Source organism: Dysidea avara, chromosome 8, assembly GCF_963678975.1.
Source record: "Dysidea avara chromosome 8, odDysAvar1.4, whole genome shotgun sequence".
Classification (NCBI taxonomy): Eukaryota; Metazoa; Porifera; class Demospongiae; order Dictyoceratida; family Dysideidae; genus Dysidea; species Dysidea avara.
The window spans coordinates 2,815,947-2,839,615 of NC_089279.1; the positions used below are offsets into that span (position 1 = coordinate 2,815,947).

The following is a 23,669-nucleotide window of genomic DNA, read 5'->3' on the forward strand; positions in this document are numbered from 1 at the left end:
ACAGTGATTTTGTACAGGCTGCATTGGCACTCTCCTTCTCTATTTTTATTATGAACTCCTGCCATTACACAGCATTGCATACGAAGAGCTAGAACAGTATAAAAAGTGCCTTTGCAATCGACCCTGTCACCATGGAGGATATGGACGATTCCCATGTACAAGCGTATGGAAGCCATGCATTGTGCTACTGCAACTTAATCAACATCCTGGGCTATCAGCAAAGAAATGGGACACAAAAGAGGACAAAGGTATATAAGCCACGACGCGTGCATTGTATTTGTACATAAACAGGCTGTAGGACTAGAAGTCCAGCACGTGTGCTGTAATGTCTTTATAAATTAATTAAAGTACTGCAGTATGCCAAAAGATACATCTTGGAATGAAGTAATATTGAAAAGCGAAAAATCAAGCCTGTTGCCTTAATTAGACTAACATTTATTAATTCCTTGTTTCCCATCACCCACCTGCATGCCACTTTGCCTATACCACATTAGTAATTATTATTGTGATTAAGAACTAAAATTACTTAGAAATACAAATTGTTTCTGTGTTTAAGATTGGAATACTCTAATAGAGCAGTCAGCAACTTTAATATAACACTCAGCAACCCTACTACAGTAATCATAACCATCATTTATTTATTGGGTAGCATTTTTATAAATTCATACTCCTCTAATAAGTGTTACTTTGTTATATACTAAATTTCTTGGAAAGTGCTTTGTTGCACTTATAATTATGAAAAGCTTGTAGTCCTTTGAAACATTAATCCTGTTGCTTGAAACTAATTAGCTGGTGGACAGTGTACTGTTCTTTTGAAGGCTCACCAAAATAGTGAAGTTTTAGTCATTAATATAGGTAATAACCACCTGCCCTCATCACCTGATTGATCTCAAGGCAGGGACGGATAAGGAAGGGGGCTCTTGACCCCCCTCCAAAATCTTTTGTGTACAAAGATCAAGATACTCTAATAAAGCAGTCACTCTAATAAAGCAGTCAAGCAGTGTGTAGTGAGCTATCAGTAGGCATGCGCCTAATATGCCGGCATAATTTTAAGAATAATAGGCTTACGATTTTGGCGAGAATAATTCCAGAATTATAGGCCATTCCCGAGAATAATACAAGAATAATCGGTGTTATTATTATTATAAATGGCGGATCCAGGTGCATCGGTTGTTTCAAAGGTTCTTGATGAGTCTGATTACGATGATAACATTATTAATGATGAAGATAGTATAAACAGTGAGTCTTACTCTGACGTGACCCTTGGAGATGACACGCATCGAAGCGAAGATACAGATTCGCGGGCTGCCCCAGAAAAATCAAACTCTAGCTCGAAATCCTCGGATGTCTCAACTAAAGCTAGATCACTGATGGAATGCTTGCACAGGCCTACTGCTTCAGAGTTATCTCGTAAACGTAAGATTGATTGCAACCAACCACCAAAAGGGAAAAAAAGATCGAGAGGCTTATGTTCGAGCGATCCCAAGTCCATAACACCACAACATCGAGTTAAGCAGCACCCTAAAGAATGTTTTTCGGTGTCAAATAACAAGCTGTTTTGCTTGGCTTGCAGAGAAGAATTGTCAGTGAAGAGCAGCGTGGTAAATGGACACATAAAATCAGCAAAGCACTCGTCAGGGAAAACTCGCCTAGAAAATCAAAAGAAGAAGGATATGGAAATTGCAGAGGCACTGAAGTCACATGATACTCTTCATCCTAAGGGTGAGACCCTTCCTGATAGCCAGAGAATTTTCAGAGTTAAAGTGGCTCGTACTTTTTTATCAGCTGGGGTCCCACTAAGCAAGGTATCGCACTTTAGAGAGTTGCTTGAGGAAAATGGTTTTCGATTAACAGATCGACGAAGAATGTTTGATGTGGTTCCTCTGATTTTGCAGCAAGAAAAAGAAAGAATAAAGAATGAAATTTCTGGGAAATGTTTGTCTGTGATATTTGATGGCACTTCAAGACTGGGTGAGGTTTTTGTACTAGTCATTCGTTATGTGAACTCTGATTGGCTTGTTTGCCAAAGGCTAATAAAAGTTCACATGTTAGCCAAAAGTCTAAGTGGGGAAGAAATTGCACGGGAGGTCATAAACTCGTTGTCACTTGAGTTTGGTGTAGGGTCTGAGCATGTTTTAGCTGTAATGCATGATTGTGCTTCTACTAATGTAGTGGCCATGCGCACACTGAAAGTTATGTACCCTTTTGCTCAAGGAATCGGGTGTTTTTCACATACGCTAGATCGAGTAGGAGAGAGGTTCAATACACCTACACTTAATGAGTTTGTGACATACTGGATCAGTCTGTTTGCTCATAGCCCAAAAGCCAGATTGTTATGGAGCCAAAAAACAGGCCGAACTGTTCAAGGTTACTCTGCTACTCGTTGGTGGAGTAAGTGGGAAGTTCTTAATCAATTGTTTGAACTTTTTGGAGATGTCCAATCTTTCTTAAATCATGAAGAAGAATTTTCAAGCAGCACTAGGGAAAAGCTAGCAGGATATTTTTCTGACCATCAAAAATTAAATACTTTGAAGGTTGAATTGGCTGCCATAGTTGATGCTGGAAAGCCTTTTGTGCAAGCAACATATAAATTAGAAGGAGATGGTCCACTTGTTTTTCAATGTTATGAAATCATAAGTGCTTTAAGCACATCAGTGGTGATGAAAAGCTACCCAAATGTTAATGCTATAACTAAAAGAATTGCAAAAGGTAAAACAGATGTGCAGTTGAGATGGACGAGACATGCCAGATTGTGCATTCAACCAGCTTTGAATTACTATCAAGAGCATTTGCAAGCTAGTATAATGAGTGTCCCATTGAAGGCTTTCAAAGCTGCTAGGCTGTTTGATCCACACTTTATCAGCAAGACAAAACCAGAATCCATCCCACTAACATCTTTGTCAACGATTTCATTTATTACAGAGCCTGTGCTGTCAAATCTCAAGCAAGAATTTCCTCAATATGTAGCAGCTGTTGAGGATATTTCTTCTGATTTAGATGTTGTGCTCTTTTGGAAGCAACATGCCAATAACATTCCAAACTGGAAAGAGGTCGCTGCCAAGTTATTGCTTCTACAACCATCTTCTGCAGCAGCTGAACGAGTTTTTTCTCTTTTAAAAAACTCTTTTGGAGAACAACAACTGAATTCTTTGGAAGATTATCTTGAAGCTTCACTTATTATTCAGTATAACAGTAAATAATTTGTATGCTAGAAACACTATACTACAGCATGCGCATTCATTGTACATAGCTGCATTTACTATTATAATATCTTGTAAACTTTTTTACAAGTTGCATAGTCACTAGCCAGCTCAGTTTCCTGTAATGACAATACAGTATATAATAATACATTATTCATTCAAATATTGTAACACAGTTCAATTATTACAAAAATGAATAATAAAAGAATAATTGGTGACCATATGGGAATTAAAAAAGAATTTTTGGGAAAATTTTTAAGAAGTTCGGGAAGGAATAATAGGCAAGTTTTTGAGCATAATAGGCTCATCCCTAGCTATCAGTGTAGTGCCTCAGTTCATTTTGAGCCCCCCCCCCCCCCCCCCCCCCCTCCTTCCATACATGCCCCTGTCTCAAGGTGACAGGAAACAAGGAATCTTATTATGTTGGCCTTATTGAGTTATGCTTGTCTGAGACAGAAAACATTAAAAAAAATTCTTAACAAACTATAGCAAGCATTTAGGGTCATACTGAAGGCACTTTTGGGATTGGTTATACCTCACCAATACTGCCAAGGTGTCAGGATGGCATTGTGAAGCTGGTTTTTGGGTGATACGTTTTGGTCAATAAAACCTTAAACTCTATGATCCCATGATGAGCAATACTTTCTGAAGAGGGGTGTGCCCCCCTTTAAATCTGCCTCTGCACCATTGGAGCTGTAGTTTATATATGTGGTGGAAAACTGATCTTATCGCCTACTTTTACGGAGACAAGGAGTCAACAGCTATGTTTCCTGCAATTTTATAAATTCAATCTTGATTCTATCAAGCAAGCTCCAAAAAGGGTGGTGTGAGCAGGGAATGGGAGGGAAAGTGGCTGTTTACAAAATGAAAGAGAAATGCGTAGGGATAAAGTAGGTCAAATTACGAACCATTTAAATATCAAAACTGGCTAAAAATAAAAGGAAATTTATGGCACAGGGCTTTATTCAATACCATGGAGCTTTAAAGCCACATACAGCTACCCCCTGGCTGGCCAGAGCTCCATTACGGCCCTATAGACCGCTTGTATGAGTTGCCACTGTGCTTGGGCAAAGCAGGCAGAAAAAGCAGACCTCAAGCTAATTTTGATTGTGAAATTTGATAGATTGTTTATGTAGTTTTGTATTATTGGTGAAAAATCAAATCTGACCAGTTTTTCCCACATATGTCAAGACACACAGTTGCAAATATAACTAATTATTACTGCTTTATTAAGCATTGGTCTTTGTAGCTACATTCAGTGTATCTCTTAATTAACAAACTCAAATGGTTTAAGAGTTGAACAGTGTTACGGAGGTGCTTTTTGCTTATCAGCTTCCAGTTTATATCCCTAACACTGAATACTTGTTAATTGGCTAGCTAGCACCTTGCACACAGTATTATACAGTCCATAATTGCCTACAAATGGCATCTCAAAGTGTAAAAGTTCAATTTTCCTAGGAGAACATGTTCCCAGACCCTCTTAGACTAGCTGCTTTTGGCAACATTGGGATGATCCTTACCACTTTCACTTTTACACTGATGCCCCTGACTTGGCTTTTACATACAGCAATCTCCCTCCACAAATGCACGATCAGACTATTATTGTGTTTAGAATAAAAGTATAACTATAGATATTATATACTGGGTACGTAGTATATAATATCTATAATAATACATGATAAATTTTAGTAGTTTGCAATACAAACATGTTAATGAAATGAAGCTGGTTGAGAGTTGGATGAATTAGAACAGTCGTTTTATTTAAAATTAGGTGATATTAGTTGGTTTCTGTTCATCAGGTAAGCTTGGTGTTTTTTATGTTATTGATATCTCTTCCATGTGTTTGGGAAGACCACTGTGTCATCCATATCTAAAACAGTGTTTTCTTTTACTGTATGAGAACCTAACTCGGTTAGTAATCCTAGGTTGGCTGGTTGTAGATGGGAGATCCTTGGAGAGTAATTAATCTAAGAAGCCTTGCAAAGTGTATCCTAACAAAGTTATAACTAGATTGTAAAATTTTGAGCACGTAATGTAGTCAGGCGGCTTAACAAGTTTATGTGGACATTCTGGACAAAAGCGCCAAATTTTTTCACACAGTACTTATGGCCTTAACTTCCAATTTTTGAGGGGAGCCACCCCATACAAGTGTATCCTAGCAACCAACTCGGAGTATATAAACCACTGTACATGAGGCTTGTTGCCTGTTAACGTTTCAACTATTATCAATATTTAAACTCAGCTAGAGTCTGTAGAGTGCTTGTTGCAACTTAGAAAGCTATACCAAATGCAAAAAATAGTTAAAGCTCCATATATTTAATAACTATATATATAACATGTAATCATTTACTGTAATGTATCATTATTCTACAATGGCTATATACATGCACATGTACCACAATATGCATATAGCTTGTCATCTATTCATTTAAATGTGATACTAGGCAGTGACATTTGCAAAGTTCAGTGCAATTCCATCCTGCTTTTTTGCAAGTACACCTGGTACCACACCCACTTGCACTTTTGCAGGCACATTTAACTAATTCACTACAGGCCTTAGAAGCCACAGGTAAAGTATTCCATACAGGGATACAAGTCTTTTCTTCAGTTATTGTCCATCCCCATCCTTCAGGAGGAGGTGTATTAAGCATACTCTGATTACTGCTGCACCATATTCCAGCTTGATAAGCCACTCGCTTGGTGGGTTGCAACAGGGCATCCTGGGTTGGAGGTAGTTTTTCCATCGTTCTTTCCTTCTGGCAAAACAGGACCTTCCTTGCTTCATTCACATGTTCTACATCACTAGTCTTATCATATAGAAAAACTGTAAACTGCTCAAGTACTTGAAAATGAGATGTGTGAATATTTATATCAGCAAACGGATGTAGTGCCATGTAACTAAAGGTGTGTGTTACATCATCATAACACTTCCATGCTTCCCATGATGCCTTGTTCCTTGGACAACAGTTGTATCCCCAGTTGTTACAACGACTTCTTTGCCTTCAGGAAAAGTCATAGCAGCAATCTTGTTGGATAGAAATGTAAATAATTCTTGTTTATTGTTTGAGTCATGCAAGAAATCAGCCCACTTACTGGAAGCTTAGTCTTACCAGAACCTTTCTCCGAATGCCCTTACCATGCTATTCTCTAGTTGACTCTTTAATACTGCTGGAAATATAATTGTCCCAAACAATATCTACTCGTTTACAATTTCTAACTGCTTGACAATGTAAGAAACAAAGATCTGATTGGCATACTCATCAAAGGTTGTAACATTTGTGACCAGGAGTAAATGCACAACAGCAGCTCCATCTACAAGTTTCACATCAATGAACTCGGGTGGATCAATATGTGTGTCCTGCACCAAAGTAGTCAGCAAATCGGACTTCTTTCCTACATGCAACACTGTGAAAAAAGAGGGATATAAGATAGTATTTCCAGTGGCTTATTGAATACAATAAAGCTTGGTATAACCTGTATTATACTAACAGTCTCTTGTAAGGCTTTAGTTAATGTGTTAAACATACTGAAACCATATATGTGGTGGTATAGTGTGGGTATTATATTTGATATAAGCTATTTCAGGTAATGTAGTAAATAAACTGAAACCATATAATTATGTAATAGTATAGTATGCATTATACTAAAGTATAACATGAGTATAATACAGGGTTTATAGTAAGGCTTATTTGTATTCAATAAGCCACTGGAAATACCATCTTATATCCCACCTTTTTCACAGTGCAATTTTCCTTGATTTGCAAGTGAAGGGGGAAAAGGGTGATTTTCGTGACTGAAGAATGCACTCATATCACTGGCTTTGTGCTGCATCACAATATACAAGCAAGAGAACAAGGCTACGTCATTCTTCAATGAGGAGATCTTTCCTGCTTCTTTTGCCTTTACCTTGGGCCTTGGACAACTAAATAAAGGAAGACAGTTTTTCTTAATAGGATTATGAATAGACTTTTCACGGTCAGTTATCACTTCTTTGTAGTATCTGGAATACTGAAGTTTTTCTAGATTGCAAACTTCTCGCACACTTTTCACCACAGACTCATCCAAAATATTTCGAGTGTCCAGAGCAAGTAATTCGTCAGTGTCCTCAAGGAAGGGGTTTCCTATTTCATTGATCACGTCAATTAGGCTCGCAACTTGTTCTTTGAAGCTACTTTGTGTGGAAAAACCTTCTTCATGGTGATAGCCACATTCCAGCTCTTTTGGCTCAGAATAGTTATCTTCAAACTCCTTCAAACTCCTTCAATAACCTTGCTTGCTCAGACCCTGATACCATCCATTTTCTGAAAGCCACAGGATTTTCAGTTAATCCAATAGCAGACCCTTCACTATTGACCTCCTTCGTGAAACTAAAACAGTTTAGTCGCTTTTCATACAACTGGTGTAAATCCGAAAATTTGAAATAATGCACCCCTTCTTCAACACAGTTCTCTATGTATGTACATAATTCCACAAATATTCTTGCTTTCATTTTCTTTTCTTCAGATAAACTTTCAGCTTCCTGTTCACGTTGACGTACCAGTGATCGATAACGATTTCTTATTTCTGTTAGACACTGAAGATGGTACTTAGCATCAATTGCTATTAAATCACCACCCTCCATTCTTGATATCAATTCTGCTTCTTGTAGCTCAGTAGCCATATGTCTCACAGTCTCATCTGCGTCAAGTGTTCTAAATTCATGAAGATGTCCATCTTTTCTCTGACAAAACAGACAGGACATTTTGTCAATTGAGCAGCGCTTATATCTTTTCATCCCATCATTATCACATTTTGTGATATCACCCTTACTTCTCTTTTTACTGGCTCTTTTCAGTCTTTCTTTATTAAACTTCAAATGGCAAGATTTATGCCACACAGCTTGATTCTCAACCAATTCATCTACAGTTATACCTTCTTCAAAATTAAGTGCTACTGGCAACATACCTAGTGCTCTGAAAGAATCAACACTATCCAAGAAAGAGCTATACAGTGACTTGTCAAGGCTCTGTGGTGTTTCGTTGACAGATCAAGCAAATACTCCAGTCCATTTTCACAAGTTCACTTTAATCTTTAATAACTGCCATATGCACATAAAATTGACATACTAAATTAGTTGTAAAAACAGGTAAATCAAATACTCACCTTGACATGTGCTCAATAAACTCAAACCCACATTGTAAATTCTAACTATTCAGTTATGTGTCAAAAGTACCAGCTGTATTGATGTGTGCAATTGAACGTAACATGATATGATTTCCTATTACACATACATAAATTGAGCAGATTCCGTTAACAAAAACTTGACCATTTCAGAGAGGGTTTTGAGGGGGGAGCCAAGGTGATATGAGGCAGCTCCCCCCAAAATTTGGAAGGTAAGGTCATAGGCAATATCTAGAAAAAAATTTGTGCTTTTGTCCAGAATGTCCACATTTAGCTAAAATTTGGCATTAAGCTGCCTGACTAATGTGTATGTGACTTGTTACATTTGCTTTTGATGATAGAAATATTTTCTTTTTCGAGTTTGAAGAAGGTGTTTTATTAATAATATATGTATACATGTATCCAGTCCATCTATTATTACAAGTATTTTTATGAAGGATGTTCTATATAGCCTGCTGTGTATGGTAAACCAAACTGTACTTAATTTTTACAGTGGAACCAGTCTTAGTGGCCACCTTTAAGTGAGGTCAAGAAGTTTTGGCCCAGTTCCATAGTATTAGAGTATCTCAGTCAAATAAATAATAATTTTTTTTGTGCAGGTGCATAGATAAACTCCATTGGTTCTATTGGAATTCAGTTTTTGTACCAGGCTGCCAGCACATGAAATTTTATTATTAAGCAATATACATAAGCTTAGCTAAAATTTTGTTTGGATGTAAATTTGCACATCGAGTCTTGCCACTAACAGCATATTGATCATAGCTCTGCAATTTATCAATTTTCACTGTAGATTTAGCAGCTATGTGTGGTGTTGGCTTCTGTGGTGTCATAAGGTAGTAAAAATCCTTATAAGTAATTTAGTTATCATACTGGCAAGACCCTTAAAATTTCCACAGCACACAGTGTACTATGCACCTAATGAAGCCAATTATCTTTTCTTTAAAATATACAGAGTATTAAAGATGGATGCTATTGAGGATCAAACGGATGAAGTTGTGGCAAGCGAATACAGTAAAATAATTGAAATAATTACTGTGAGCTGTGTTTGTGCAGTTATCTTCAGTTGTTTTTGCATCCCGATCATTATTTACGCTACTAGCAGTGATGTTGCTCCATTTACAGAACTTGAGATAGACATAGACAACTGTTCTCAGCAGGTTAGTTGAGAATATAAAAGTGACTATATGTAAAGGTTTGTGCCTTATTATTATTGTAAACCACCAGAGTACATAGCTACATATTCAGTCAATATGGACACATTTGGACAGATCATAATTATATAGATAATAGATGTCACATACTGGATTGGAAACCAATGTCACCTAATCTATCCATGTTTCGTGCCCCTTATACTATACACAAGGAATTTTCCTGTATGTAGTAATACCACCATTCAACTCTAATTTTTATTGCTCGATCCCCTTACTAATTTAAATTTAATAATTTTTTTATTCACATCCTTACTTGCACTAGTTGATTTACCTTCTGATATACCATATAATAACCGTGTGTGGCTGTTATATTACAACACATGGTTGTTACTAAGGTGAATGCTTTGTTAGAGTGTATTGATCTTACTGATAATCTCAAGTATGCAATAGATTGAGGGCATGGTTGCTAAATGTCTTGTTCAGCAAACTGCATTAAAATATGTGACCAGATTTCACATAACAAGGCTTCCACACACACAAAATCAAACTTACGTTTTTACCAGAAATGGATTGCTGGTCTAATACACTATCATATTCCACACTGTGCTTCCTTTAGGACTGGCAAGTCTGGTTTCTGCAGCAGCTTTCTTCCGACCCTGTCAAAGCCACGAGTGGGAGATTGGTGCCATTAAATGGCCATGGCTTTGTAATAATGGTGTGTGGTGAGCTGGGACTTCACAGAGAGCTCGCCAGTAGTGTTCTCAGTCAATTTGGAGTGATTTGAGGGCCATGGAGGGCCAAGGAGAGCCCAAACTTGGCCTCTGGATTCCATTCGTCTTCCTACTTCATTTTATACCCCTATATTATGCCCACCCACTACCCCCTACCCTCCCACCCTATTACTACCACCCTATTACTACCACCCTATTACTACCACCTGTGATATTATAACCCGCTCGAAGAAAGCTTCCCAAAACAGGGCAAATTTTGGGTATCAGAAATTTATACACCCACTCAGTGATAGCTGGTAAATAGATGAATAATTGGTGCAAAATTTGTTTGCACAGCTGTAGGCACTGGGAAGTTATTACACAATGATTACTTAAAATCGCCATATCTCCTAATGAAGCTTTGTGCGTTGAAGCCTGGTTTTGTCAAATTCAGTCAGGTATATAAATGCAGTTAGATAATGTGGTCACTGTGCTCTGACCATTTTAAGGGTGTGGTCACAGTATGTGATTTCTTTGGTCCATATTGGAGGTATGAAAATGCCCCTAAGCTGTGATATTACTTAACTATCCTACAGAGCCTTCCAAAATGTAATAATAGAATACCATACAAACATGGCTGTTGTATTAAGGTGAGTGCTGTATTAGAGTATCTTGAGTGAGCATGTGTGATATTTCAAAAGGCAAGGTCACATTTTCACCATGCTGTCATATATGTACAGCTAGACCAATAAAAGAGTGTGATAGTTATGTTCAAGTAATGAACCTTATCTGCATTTATGAAAATTAATCTTAATCTGAACTAACTTATAATACAGATACAAATTAATTTCTTTAACTGTTACAAAGAATGGTCAACTTGAGGTATTCACAAGGTACACGAAACATTTAGAAACTCATGAGTAGTCTTTGATTAATAGAAACATTGTTGTGCCTTGTTCTGGACTTGAATGAGTGAAGTCTGTCTTTTTATGGCAAATTTTTTTTGTGGTACTTAATAAGCATAATTTGATATTACTAGACTCATCCATTTATGCTAACAAAATTTAATGCAGTAAGAATGTTCATTTCTGCTAACCACAAGCAACCATCATCAGAGTCTTTAAGTACGTCTATAAATTAAGTCCAGTGCTTCTAGTTTTACTGGTTCAGTTGACTAGTCAATAGCTGTAGTGTGATGGTCTCTCACTGTTCAACACATTTTTATGAGCTAGTAATAATATATCATGTCATGATCGTGCTAGTGCGAATCGACACCCTGGGCTGTTAGCAAAAAAGAAATGGGAAACAAAGAAGGACAAAGGTAAGTCCATGATGTGTACATTGTATGTACTGTGGTATGCCAAAAGGGCTTGTCTCTGGATGAAGCAATGTTGAACAGTAAAAAATCAAGCCATTGCCATAGCCATTATCAAGTTACGCTTGCCTGCCTGATAGGCATTTAGTCAGTAGAAAATCTATTGAATAATTTATTTTAAATTTCATAATTTATTTTAAATTTCATAACAATTTATTGGAAGACTCTAGGATCATATTGAAGGCACTTTTGGGCTTGGTTATATCCAACCAATACTGCCAAGATGCCAGGATGGTATTGTGAAGCTGGTTTTACGGTGATCTTTGGCCAGAAAAACCTAACTCTTCATGATTCCTAATATACAATACTACCGTACTGTATGAATTACACAGTGCAAAGTTACAGTCAATTTTATAACTAGCAATGGACCAATTTTTCATGAAATATTCAAACTATTTGTGATCATAAATCAGAAACTATGGGATGTGTGGAGCTAAAAAATTGCATGAATGATAGGCACCACAGGTACTACAAACACACCAAGTTTCATCAAAATCTGAGAGGTGGCCCTAAATTCATTCCAGCCATTTGTAAGATATGAGCAGCCAAAGCTTTGATATTTTCTTCATTTTTTTTCTTCTTATAGGATCTCTGGAGGCTAAGATTATTCTTTCATACACTTAGCAAAATTTGTTATAAACACAAAATGTGACCGTATTTGCGAAAAATTATCTTTTCACACACAAAATTTGACCCATTTGTTGAACTTTAAAGTTTCATAACTTTTGTATCTTTGCTTATAATAGCCTAAAATTTTCCATGAGTGCAGCTAAAGTATATGGCTACATTTTGAAATTAAGAGCAAGTTAATCAGTATAAGGGGTCAAGTGTTGCATCATTTTGTTTGCTGGCATGTGAAATGTGTGGAAAAGGTACCTTTTCGCAAATCCGGTAACAAATAATGCATAATTCAATTACCTTGAAATTTGGTGCAGATAAAGAATGCATTAAGGTGAATTCACCAGTGGCAGAGGAAGTAGTTGATATAAGGGGGACTGAAACCAGACTTATGTAAAGAGGAGATCAAAATGAACTGAGGCACTACATTTTCTCTAGTTTCGTAAGGTGAGACCAAAAAAAAGAAGGTCACAGCTAGTTGGCAACAGCTATCCGCTGCAGCAGTTACCCACCTCACCAGCTACCCGCCTCACCAGCTACACATTTAAGCTGATAAAGTACATAAAAATCTTACATAGCTCACTAAACACTACTCTAATACTGTGACTGCTTTATTAGAGTGACTGCTCTATTAGAATAACTCGATCTTTATCACAGTTTTCAGCCCCAATTCAAGAAGGATAATTTCAGCATGATATCATTCTGGGGGGCTAAGCCCCTAGCCTCCCCCCTCCCTTTCCTCCACTTATGGGATTTACAAACTAAGGAGTCTGGTGCAATGAAAAATTATTTGCATCAAAATTAAGGATTGAACTTCTGTCACGGCTACAGGGTAAACCACTGATGGGAATGAAATTTAGTGTGAACCTAGGCTAATCAATGTAGTAGTGCTTTTGATGGTTATAAAACAAAGAAGTAACAGCTACAGAGTTACAAGGCAGAAAATAAACAACTGTAAATGGTAGAGCTGAGGTACTCTAATAAAACAGTAAAAAAGTGCATGAAAAAACTTGCCAGAATTTGAACCTCCACACTGAACAAATCCTTAACCACTGAGCTACTTATGGCTGTTCACCTCACTTAATTTCTACTTTATAAGCAAAAATTCTAGTACATAATAGTAAAGTTTGTGTAATTTCATAAATCTACTAATGAAAATTCTAGATTGTTCTAAAACATTCTATGTGCGTTCTACTAGAATTTCTCATAAAAAATGTGTGCTCTATTAGAGTATTACAATAACATTTATTACCAAAAAGTTAAAACAAAACAATGCAGTTATAACTTCTGTCTTCAATAATCATTGTTGTGTGTGTAAATAGGAAGAAATGTGAGTAAAAACAAACCCCAAAGCTGCCATATAAAGTTCAAAATGATATGAAATCCACACCAAAAAAGCCTGTAGCTAGCTGTCAAAGAGGTACAGCCTTTAACAGCCAGGGTGAATCAAGGGTGGTGGCAAGGAAATGGCTACAGTACTATGATGGTAATGCTAATAAATCTTAATAATAGCTTGTGCATTACATAATATTTATTAACATTTACATTTTTGCAGCTATTTCTTTGCCACCACCTTTCGACTTTTCACTCAGGCTATTTAAGGCCATACCTTTAGGTTTTTTTGTTGTATGGATATACATTACAGTGTGTCATTCCATTATAGACAGTTACATCTAACTCAAACGTTTCAAATACATTATCAAGTTATGATGGGAGCTGTTCTGAATATGATGGTATATGCAGTGCTCATTTGAATCCCTTAACAAATACTAACAGCAGTCTCATCACTATGTCTAACAATGACATACAAGAACAGCAAATCTTAGAGTTTCTTAATTTACTAAATAGTGGTTTAGCCAGTGAGGAATGTTCTACAGCTGCAATGCCATTCATGTGTCAATATGTCTACCCTCCATGTGATGATGATGGTAATCCACTATTAGTAACTCAAGAACAATGTGCTAATATTCGTGATGATGTGTGTACTAATGAATGGATACTTATTATGAATACAGAACTGAGATCGCTGTTGCCTGTTTGTGAGGAATTTAGGGAGGACAATACCTCTAGTTCAATTGAAACAATGAGAAACGTTTCTGAGCCTCTGAATTGTCACTATCAATTTGATGAGTATTGTGGTGTGTGTCTGCCATTGTGTGGAGAATTTTCACAATATCGTGTCCAGACTAAACTTGCTACAAGAAGCCTTATAATATTTTCTGCTATTATTGAACTTATCGGTGGAAGCATCTTTTTGATTGCTTCCATACTCAGAAGAAAAGAAATGTAAGTGCAGTCACTCTGAATATGCATACAGAGTTGGGGTAACTTAGTTACTTTTGTAACTAAGTTATGTAACTAGTTACTTTACAAGTAACTTTACAAGTAACTTAACAAGTAACTAGTAATGTAGCTAGTTACTTGCTTTGTAACCAGTAACTTGTACAAATGCCTGAAAAGTAACTGAGTTACAATTATAACTAGTTGTAATAGTTAGATTGTAACTATAGGTAATTATGCTTTAAAAGCAAGAACACTTCAATTTTTGTACTATATAGTCACATTAAGTAGACGCTTTCTGTGTACTGTTCTTCATGATTCAGCTTGAACAACATATGTAACCGTTGAAACTGAGCTGAAATGGGTACAGAATTGTTATTTTCAGAAAGTGTACATATAATTATTATGTATAGTTCTCTGCTTCTCTTGCTCTAGACAAAATAATCATGTAACAAACAAGCATAACTTGTTTATGAGAGTAGCTAGTAACTAAATAATTAGTTACCTTTTAAAAAGTGACTGTAACTGTAACTCAGTTACATGGAATAATAACAAGTTACTAGTTACTTTTCTGAAGTAACTACCCCAACTCTGCATACATACACCTACATATAATACAAATGTAAACACAAATACACACAGATTACTTATGCTTATTACAGGTTGGTTTATCCACAAGTGCTTGAAGTATGTCATGTTATCAGTGCGATGATCCTAGGTAAGCAATAAATATTTATAATCATGTTTACCTGTAGTGCAAAACAACCAAGCTGTAAACAAAAACGGTGCAGCCCCCAAAAATCCAGTATAAAAAATGTGAAATCAAAAGTGCTAGTGGAAGCCAAGAAATGGCTGTGATAGTAAGTTAATGGAATAAATGACAATTGAGGTAAATTTGTGTTGTCTTCTCCAAGTTTTAGTAGGATTCAGCACAAAATTTTACCTAAATTGTTGTTATTAATTTTTTTCCATTAACCTACTACCATCACAGCCATTTCTTGGCTACCACTTTTGATTTAACATCTTTTTCACACTGGCTTTTACACTTTTTTACAGCTTGGTTGTTTTGGATTAGATATTACTTCATTTTGTAATTGCAAACCTTAAAGCTGGTCTATGGCTGGCTTTGAGGCTTCATTTAGACTTTTTCCTATACAGTACCACAGGAATCAGTGAACAAAATAAAGAGTACTATTTTTGTGAATCTACAGGGGTATGTGTCTATTATAAATCTGAAACTGAACAAAATGATTATCATGTAGCTATTAGGGTGACTTCTGACACAACTGAACCCTGTATAAGGTGTTATGTGTTGCTGAACACTGTAAGGTGACTTGTACTCTCTACATGGTGACTTACGTACATATACCCTGAAGTACAGTAATTGTAGCTGATCTTCTACAGGCTAACATAGCTGAGCTCTACGGGTTAGACTTGTTCGTAGCTGAAAGTTCTAGAGTGATGTTTTTGCGACTGAACTCTCTACAGGGTGACTTGTTTGTGGCTGAACTCTCCACAGGGTGACTTTTTTGTGACTGAACTCTCTACTACATTGTGACTTGATCATAGCTGATCTCTCTGTGTGGTGACTTGCAACATATATAGCTGAACTCTACAGGGTCAATTTTTCTAGTTGAACTCTCTAAGATCGATGTTGTGGCCTACCTCTTTACACGGTGACTTGTTGTTAGCTGTGCTGTCTAGGTTGACTTGTTTTGTAGTGGAACTCTCTACAGGATGTGATTAAACACTATAAAATAAAGCTACAATACAGTAACACACAAAAACAGACAAGGACAAGACAAATTAAATACTTAAAGTGTTCCAATTAGCACAACCACATGCCACAAGATTCATTGAGAACAACTGACTGCAGCATTATCCAGTATAGTTCTACAGACTGTTAAATTACTGTTTGTAAGGCCCTAATAGAGTCTGAAAGATAATGACCCAAGGTACCAATTTCAATAGTGAAGTATTGAGAACAAAGCCTAGGTGATCAAACTTAATTAGATTACTTGCCACACTTGTGTTCATGAGCAGTGTGGGGATGTTCTACACAGTTAAATGAACATGTAAGTTCCAGTAATCAGATTTCACACCTTTGCTCACCATAATTATAATATCAGGGTAATCAAGATAGATGGTGTAAAGATTGCCAAAGGAGCATCACTGGCTCTGTAATCATTAAATACCATAGCATCGTCACAATATTTCTTGATAACATAGCAAGAGTTCATCACGCTGGTAGGTGTATTTACTTTGCTGAAGTGCAATGGGACGATCATTCAAAATATGTGCAGATGTAGGTTGAATAGAATTACAATATCAATGAATAGAACTGGCGTGAAATCACACAACACTGTAAATCCATTGGGGTTGAGAGAGTATCAGAGAAGGCCTCCAGGATAAATGATATTTAGCCAGGATGAAATCCAAGTAACAGTCTATTTCATAAGTGAGTTGATGTTCCAAGGGAAGTTGACTTGTTTGAAGACTCTCTACAGGGTGCCTGGTTTTGTAGCCAAAGTTTTTACAGGGTGACTTGCATTGTATAGGAGTCTCTTTTGGTGGTTTGAAAGAAATCAAGATTAAGATCACAAAAATACAATGCAAAAACCAATAGTGTGGAACAATCATGTGATTGAGTTTGTTAATAAAAATGTTTAGTTGCCATGCCTATTAGGTCAAGAACTACAGACCAATTTTCAACTGATTCCTTGAAGTGGTTTATCCTTTAGGCTTGGCAGAAGCTTGATCTTTTTATGTGAATAATTGGTCATAACTCACACCAAAATTGGTATATACTAAGATTTGCTCTATTAATCCCTTTAGGTGTGTCAAATTTCAGCTTGATTGTAGTATGCATTTGTGTTTTATGGATTTTACAAAGTTTATGAAAAAGTAAAAGAAAAAACAAAGAAAAAAGCCTGAAATTTTTGTTGCTTTATCTTGGAAATGGCTAAGGATATTTCTTTTAAATTTGATATGTGGACTTCCCTACCTAGTAGGCATCTCTACAGTAAAATTGGTTGCAATTGGTTTATGGAACACAAAGCTACATGTGTGTGAAAATCTTCCAGTCAATATATCCTTGGTGTGGCACACCGGCTTCATGGGCCGCAACATGTACCGTGTGTCTTAATTAATGGTTATGCAAATTGATTGTACATAATTAAACAACCCGTGTTTTGTTGTATCTGACTATCGCAGATTAAGAAATAGTATATCATGCATATTATTTTTAATTATTATTGTAAGGTCACACATCTTTACCTTATCCTGTATGCTACAAGTATATTGTGATTTCATATTGTCCATGTGTTACTGTTGTCTAGCTGCTTTTGTTTTGATTGGTTATGTTGGAGGACAGGAGAGATTATTTTGTAGCCACAGAACTTTACACTTATCTTTTCAGGAGCCATCACTGTTCGCCAAAATTATAGGTAATTAACTAATAATTAGCTAATATAGCATTTGTGCATTATTAAGATGTATTATCATTAACATCATTGCAGCCATTTCATGGCCACCACCTTTGATTTCACAACTATTTTCACCCAGGCTTTTGAAGGCTGCACCCTTTTTATACAGCTTGGCTGTTATGCGATGGATCACTTTATAGTTGTAATATGGGCATGAGTGATTTTCCTGATATGTATGCCCAAAGCCCAAGGGCTGCGGGCATGCATATCAGGCAAATCATGAGTGCCCATCTTACAGCTAATATATAACACTTCTGTTCAGGCTGATAGCCTTGATGCCAATATGAGTATAACCACTGGATTCATTTTATATGCATGCCTGAAAGATTTGATTATGGTTTGGCAGCAAGTAACATTGTAGCTACGATTGTTATAATAAACAGACAAGTCCTGCGGATATCACAGAAAATCGAGTAGGACAAATTTCGGGGAATTTACAAGTGTTTTAATGCTTTCACATTGTGTAAATACTAATCACAATGTATACTAAAGACCTAAAGGGGTAGGCTTCATTATAGAGTGGTTAACCCATGTCGTCCATAATGTGGGCATGTCCGAATTAAACAATGTGCCATAACACTTGTGAATGCTCTGTAAGACTACTTCTCACCTTTAAATAACATTTCCCAACTTGTAGAACAGCAAAGATACTGAAATTCCGTGCTTCTTGCGGCAACACTTCAATTTGTGGTAATCATCATGTGAGCATTAATTTATTCCCACAATCAATTTCGGTCTGAGCTTATATAAAATAAACAGGGGTGGTACCACTACCTCATCCACATCAAGGCCATACTTGCTTTGATGAAAGTGGGTTGCTATTTTAGAATTACAATCACTTTCCCGGGATACATTTCAATGTACACCGGTGTACATTTAGATGGCTCCCTGTAAAGAGGTATACATGGCAAATGTATCCTTTTGATCTGAGGTGTAAAAGTGTTACATCATACGGTACGGTAGTACTGTATATTAGGGATCATAGAGATTTGGGTTTTCCTAGCCAAAAATTCCCCAAAAATCGGCTTTACAACTTCATCCTGGCATCTTGGCAGTATTGGTTAGGTGTAACGAAGCCCAAGAGTACCTTCAAGTACGATCCTAAAGGCTTCCAATAAATTGTTACAAACTTTATAAAAAAATTATTCAATGGAATTTTCTACTGACTAACTGCCTGCCGCCTGATGCCTTCAGGCAAACGTAACTTGATAACAGCTAAGGTTATGAGCTTGATTTTTTCACTGTTCGACTTCGCTTCATCCCGCGGTGTGCCTTTTGGCATACCGCAGTACATACAATGCACACATCATGGACTTACCTTTATCCTCCTTTGTGTCCCATTTCTTTTTGCTGACAGCCCAAGGCATCAATTCACGGTAGCATGATGCATGGCTTCCCTACAGTATGTTTGTAAAGTTTTTCCATGGTGACCGGATTGATTGCAGAGATGATTCTTACACTGTTCTTCATTTGCAATGCTGTGTAATGGGCTGAAAATAGCTGAAAGTACAGCATAATGGTGGCTGCACTTTCGAGGCAGTAACTGATAGTTGAGGGCATGCAAATCGTCATATTTTTGTGGTGACTGGATTGTTGCAGAGGCACTTCTTCTACTGTTTTCATCCATAGCACTGTGTAATGGGCTGAACATAGCTGAAAGCGAAGCATAATGGTCGGTCACTGCACTTTCAAAGCAGAATTTGATAGCTGGGACACGCATCGTTCAGACGAAAACATTAATTCTGGCACCATCCTTTCTTTTGATGCAGTATGCATGGGTTCACCAGTCATAATAATGTTACAAAACAAGTAAACCAACAAAATAGACTGAACTAAGGATTAGCTAAATGTTCACTAGTATATCTGCAGGTGTAGGCGACCTCCCTTGTTTCCCTACTTTTTTTCTATGATCCCTAATTGAACTTAAAATTCTTAATTTTTCCTTTAACTTGTTAATATTAGTTTGACTTTTGTTTTAGTATCACTGCTTTATTAGGGTATCTCAGTTTTGAAGCATTTATATTCACATCCAGTTGACCTATAAAGGGGTCTGGGGGAATGCCACCCTCCCTCTAATCTCATGCCCAGACCACACCCACTGCGTTGAGTAGGATCTGGTGACTTATGCTATGTTTTTGGGCCCACCGACATATTGTTTAGGCCACTCCAAATAAATTCTCTGTTTCCCGTCCACCACCCGCATCTGGTTACTGTCAGCTCTAAATATTCCATTATTCCATATTCTTCTTTTATTTTCTGGTTATTCTTGCATTCTGTACAGTCTCAGTAAAAACAGTGTCAGTGCTCACGCGTCAGCAATGCTATCAAGTAGAAAAAAGTCACATTTGTGTTATTTTTGCAACTTAATAGGAAGGTAAAAGCATTATCATGCTTTTATGCAGCTTTTTATGGTTACTCCAGGTAAATAATGGCTTGAAAAGCTGCCAATCATATAATGAAATAATGGAAATGGACTGCCCGCCTGCATGCAAATATACCTGAGTCCAGGACAGGAAACAGAGAATTTATTTGGAGTGGACTTATGTATTTGTATCCATGGTTCCAGTTGACCAACTTCGTCGTTCTAGCCTATCAAATCACATTACAGCTGAATTAAAGTGTCTGATTGGTCAGAAAGGATAAATGACGTAGGACCCAAAACTCTTGCGTTTGTCACCAGACCCTACTCAATGCAGTGGGTGGGGTCTGGGCACAAGACTACCCTCCCTCCAGGAAATTTTTGAGATTTAGACTCTCAAAAGTGAATCTAAGAGTGATTTTGGCAGTCATCATTAACATTATATTTGTTGACTGTTGTATTAGGAAGACTGCTTTATGGTACATCAATCTTACAATTGATTCATTTAGAATCCAGTTAATTCAATGGAATTGTAGGTACCGTAATTTGCTTTTTTTCATTGTAAAATAATTTTCATATGCAAAATTTGTATGAAAATTTCTTGCACGAAAATTTTTATATAAGATCGAACTACTCTAATAGAGCAGTCATTTATGTAAATCATACAAAAATATTTTTACACAAAAATTTTTATCACAAAAAAATTTTGCACAAAAATAAAGTAGCCAAAGCATTTCACAGTTTGGTGTAATAGAATCAGTTAATGAAAGCTATAGATAATTTTAGCTGGGCTCTCAAAGCCCCTCCATAATCTTTTTGACAGGGGCTACAACCCCTCTTTCTCTGCCACCCCTGGCCTAACTACTTAACTTAATAACTTACTATCCCAATAGTGAAATTAGTAGGCTTAATGTAGTACAAAATACTAAAACTAAAAAAAACAGATTCTACAATCACAAGTTTTCTGGTGCTGTGTGTAAAGCATAATGATATATGAATAGCATTCAAACAGCACTCTATCAAAACCACTATCAATCATGTGTAGTTTTTTCACCTATCAGGTGAGTGTGCCTTGACAATAATATAGCTATAGCTCTATGTAGACAATTTTTACTAAATATTATTATGTTTTGTTACAGGATTTGTTATTCAGTTTTGTTTCCTGTTCATGGCTACTACTTGGTTCTTCTATGTTTTTCATTTGTTCCTGGGATTAGCATTTCCATTTTGGTCAGCACGACTTTTCAGTGAAGAGACACGAAAACTAAAAATATGTATAATGGAAATCTTTGGAGCTTTCACATTCAGTGGCATATTCCCAACTATAGTTTTGTCAGTGTCAGATTTCAGAATAGCAAGATTTCCTCCAGTAATTGTGATTCCATCAAAGGATCTGATATTGTACACATTTTTATTGCCAATTGCTATTCTGTTAATTGTTGGAGTCAACCTAATGTTCTTATCCTTCTGGATAATACATAAGGTAAATCACATGATTCAAAGTGTCACATATTTTATTATACAGTATGGTAGTACAGTATAGTAGAGATCCTCCAAATGATGCACGCCCCAAATATTTCAGCCATATAAACCATCATAGAAGCATCTTATGTATTGAAAAAACCTTGATGGAAGAGCCTTGTTGTTACTAATGTGAGATATCGTGTTAAAAACAATAAACACATACAGACTTAAGAAGTTTATCAAAAACTACCCAAACCTGATTTTATTCTGCCTGCCTGCCTATCTGACCATAATCAAAATACTAGAGGCTAAACAATGCATCATGTGACCACTTACCACTACAATAGCAAACTCACCAGTGGCATGTGCCTTCTGCGGTTCAGATGAGTGTTGGCCCTATGCCTATTTTCTTTTCTCTTCAATCATAATAATTCTTGTGCTTTTTAGTTGCTTGTACATAACAAAACCACAGCACTTTGTCGTTACATCATAACTAGTAATTGTGCTGATTGTATTGCACCAAATAGCTAACTATACAAATGTTTAGCTACCTGCAATTCCTGCATTGATTCTATAATATGCATCAAGATCGATACACCTTAATAGCACTGTCACCCTAATACAAGTCAACAAATTTGACATTAGTGGTGACTGTTGAAATCACTCTCAGATTCAATTTTGAGAGCCTGATTCTCAATGGAGGGAGGGGAGTGTGCCCCCAGACCCCCACTATAGGTACTATATAAATGCCTCAAGATCGAGATATCCTAATAGAGCACTCACCTGCAGTCAAACTAATATTAGTAATATTCTGATAAACTGCTAAAATCACTATCAAATTCAAGCTAGAGGGCCTAAATTTCTGACAGCATGTCCCAGACTCCCTGGATTGTTTGCACAACAAGACATGTCATCCCCTGGATAAGCCTATAGCTACAGCCCAGCCCTAAAATAAAGGTGTCTCCTCCACCCATACATGAGGTTCATTCAAATTCATACTTTTTTGACCATCACACAAGCGCAGAGGAATGATAGTCTTGGTCTTACAAAAATACTTAATACCATAACTACTTTGTATTTTCTGAGTTAGAATCTGACACTTAAGAATCAGTGAAATTCCCATGTAAAAATAGTACAAAATTGGTGCATCCACATAAGTGAAAGTAATGGCTAGGCTAATTGTATAGAGACTAGTGCTGGGCAGTATATTTATCTTTTATGGTATTAAGGTACATAATACCAGATATCAATCAACACACCATCATATCATTGAGTGATACTGTAAGCAGACATCCTTAAGAGATTAGTAACATTTCAATTTAGTTTTTGCTGAATGCCCTGCCCTGAATACACTCTGTGTTTGCCATGTTGTAGTCACTAGGGACCCGCCGATTATGGTGGCATAATTTTGAACATAATAGGTACCTAAAAGCATTGAGCATAATGCCAGCATAATAGGTTAAATATTTGTACGATAGTATAAATTCTTGCTGGAAAAATGATAATTGCAAAATAAGATCGATATACTCTAATAGAGCAGTCAGTAACTCTAATAGAACAGTCATCAAACTGACTGTTCTATTAGAGTATATCAATCTTTTCTCTTACATGCAGCAAGAATTTATTATTTGTGTTCCAGCCGCTCATTTTTTTCTTTCTATACAGTGTTAAACTAGTAGCAAAGCATATGAACTAAGGCATGAACATTGAGCATAATCGAGCATAATAGGTAAATATTGAGCATTAATTTAAGCATAATAGGTGAATTTTTGAGCAGTGCAGCATAGCATAATAGGTAAAATTATGAGCATAATCGGCGGGTCCCTAGTAGTCACCCACAACACATACAGTAAACAAATTCTGTAGT

At 36.6% G+C, this 23,669-nt stretch overlaps 1 protein-coding gene across 3 annotated transcripts in view; it reads left to right on the forward strand.

The window, feature by feature from the left end:
- Positions 1 to 23,669, forward strand: part of LOC136264476 (uncharacterized) — a 35,069-nt gene that overhangs the window by 8,221 nt on the left and 3,179 nt on the right. Inside the window, exons 1-6 of one of the 3 annotated variants that reach the window (XM_066059230.1) lie at positions 9,405 to 9,517; positions 12,532 to 12,661; positions 13,878 to 14,500; positions 15,157 to 15,212; positions 17,833 to 17,940; positions 21,478 to 21,821. In XM_066059230.1, coding sequence (XP_065915302.1) covers positions 14,004 to 14,500; positions 15,157 to 15,212; positions 17,833 to 17,940; positions 21,478 to 21,821 — 1,005 coding nt within the window. In that variant the 5' untranslated portion in view covers positions 9,405 to 9,517; positions 12,532 to 12,661; positions 13,878 to 14,003. Of the gene's footprint in view, positions 1 to 9,312; positions 9,518 to 11,670; positions 12,662 to 13,877; positions 14,501 to 15,156; positions 15,213 to 17,832; positions 17,941 to 21,477; positions 21,822 to 23,669 lie in introns of those variants that run through there. The other 2 variants (XM_066059228.1, XM_066059229.1) reach the window with 2 other exon arrangements.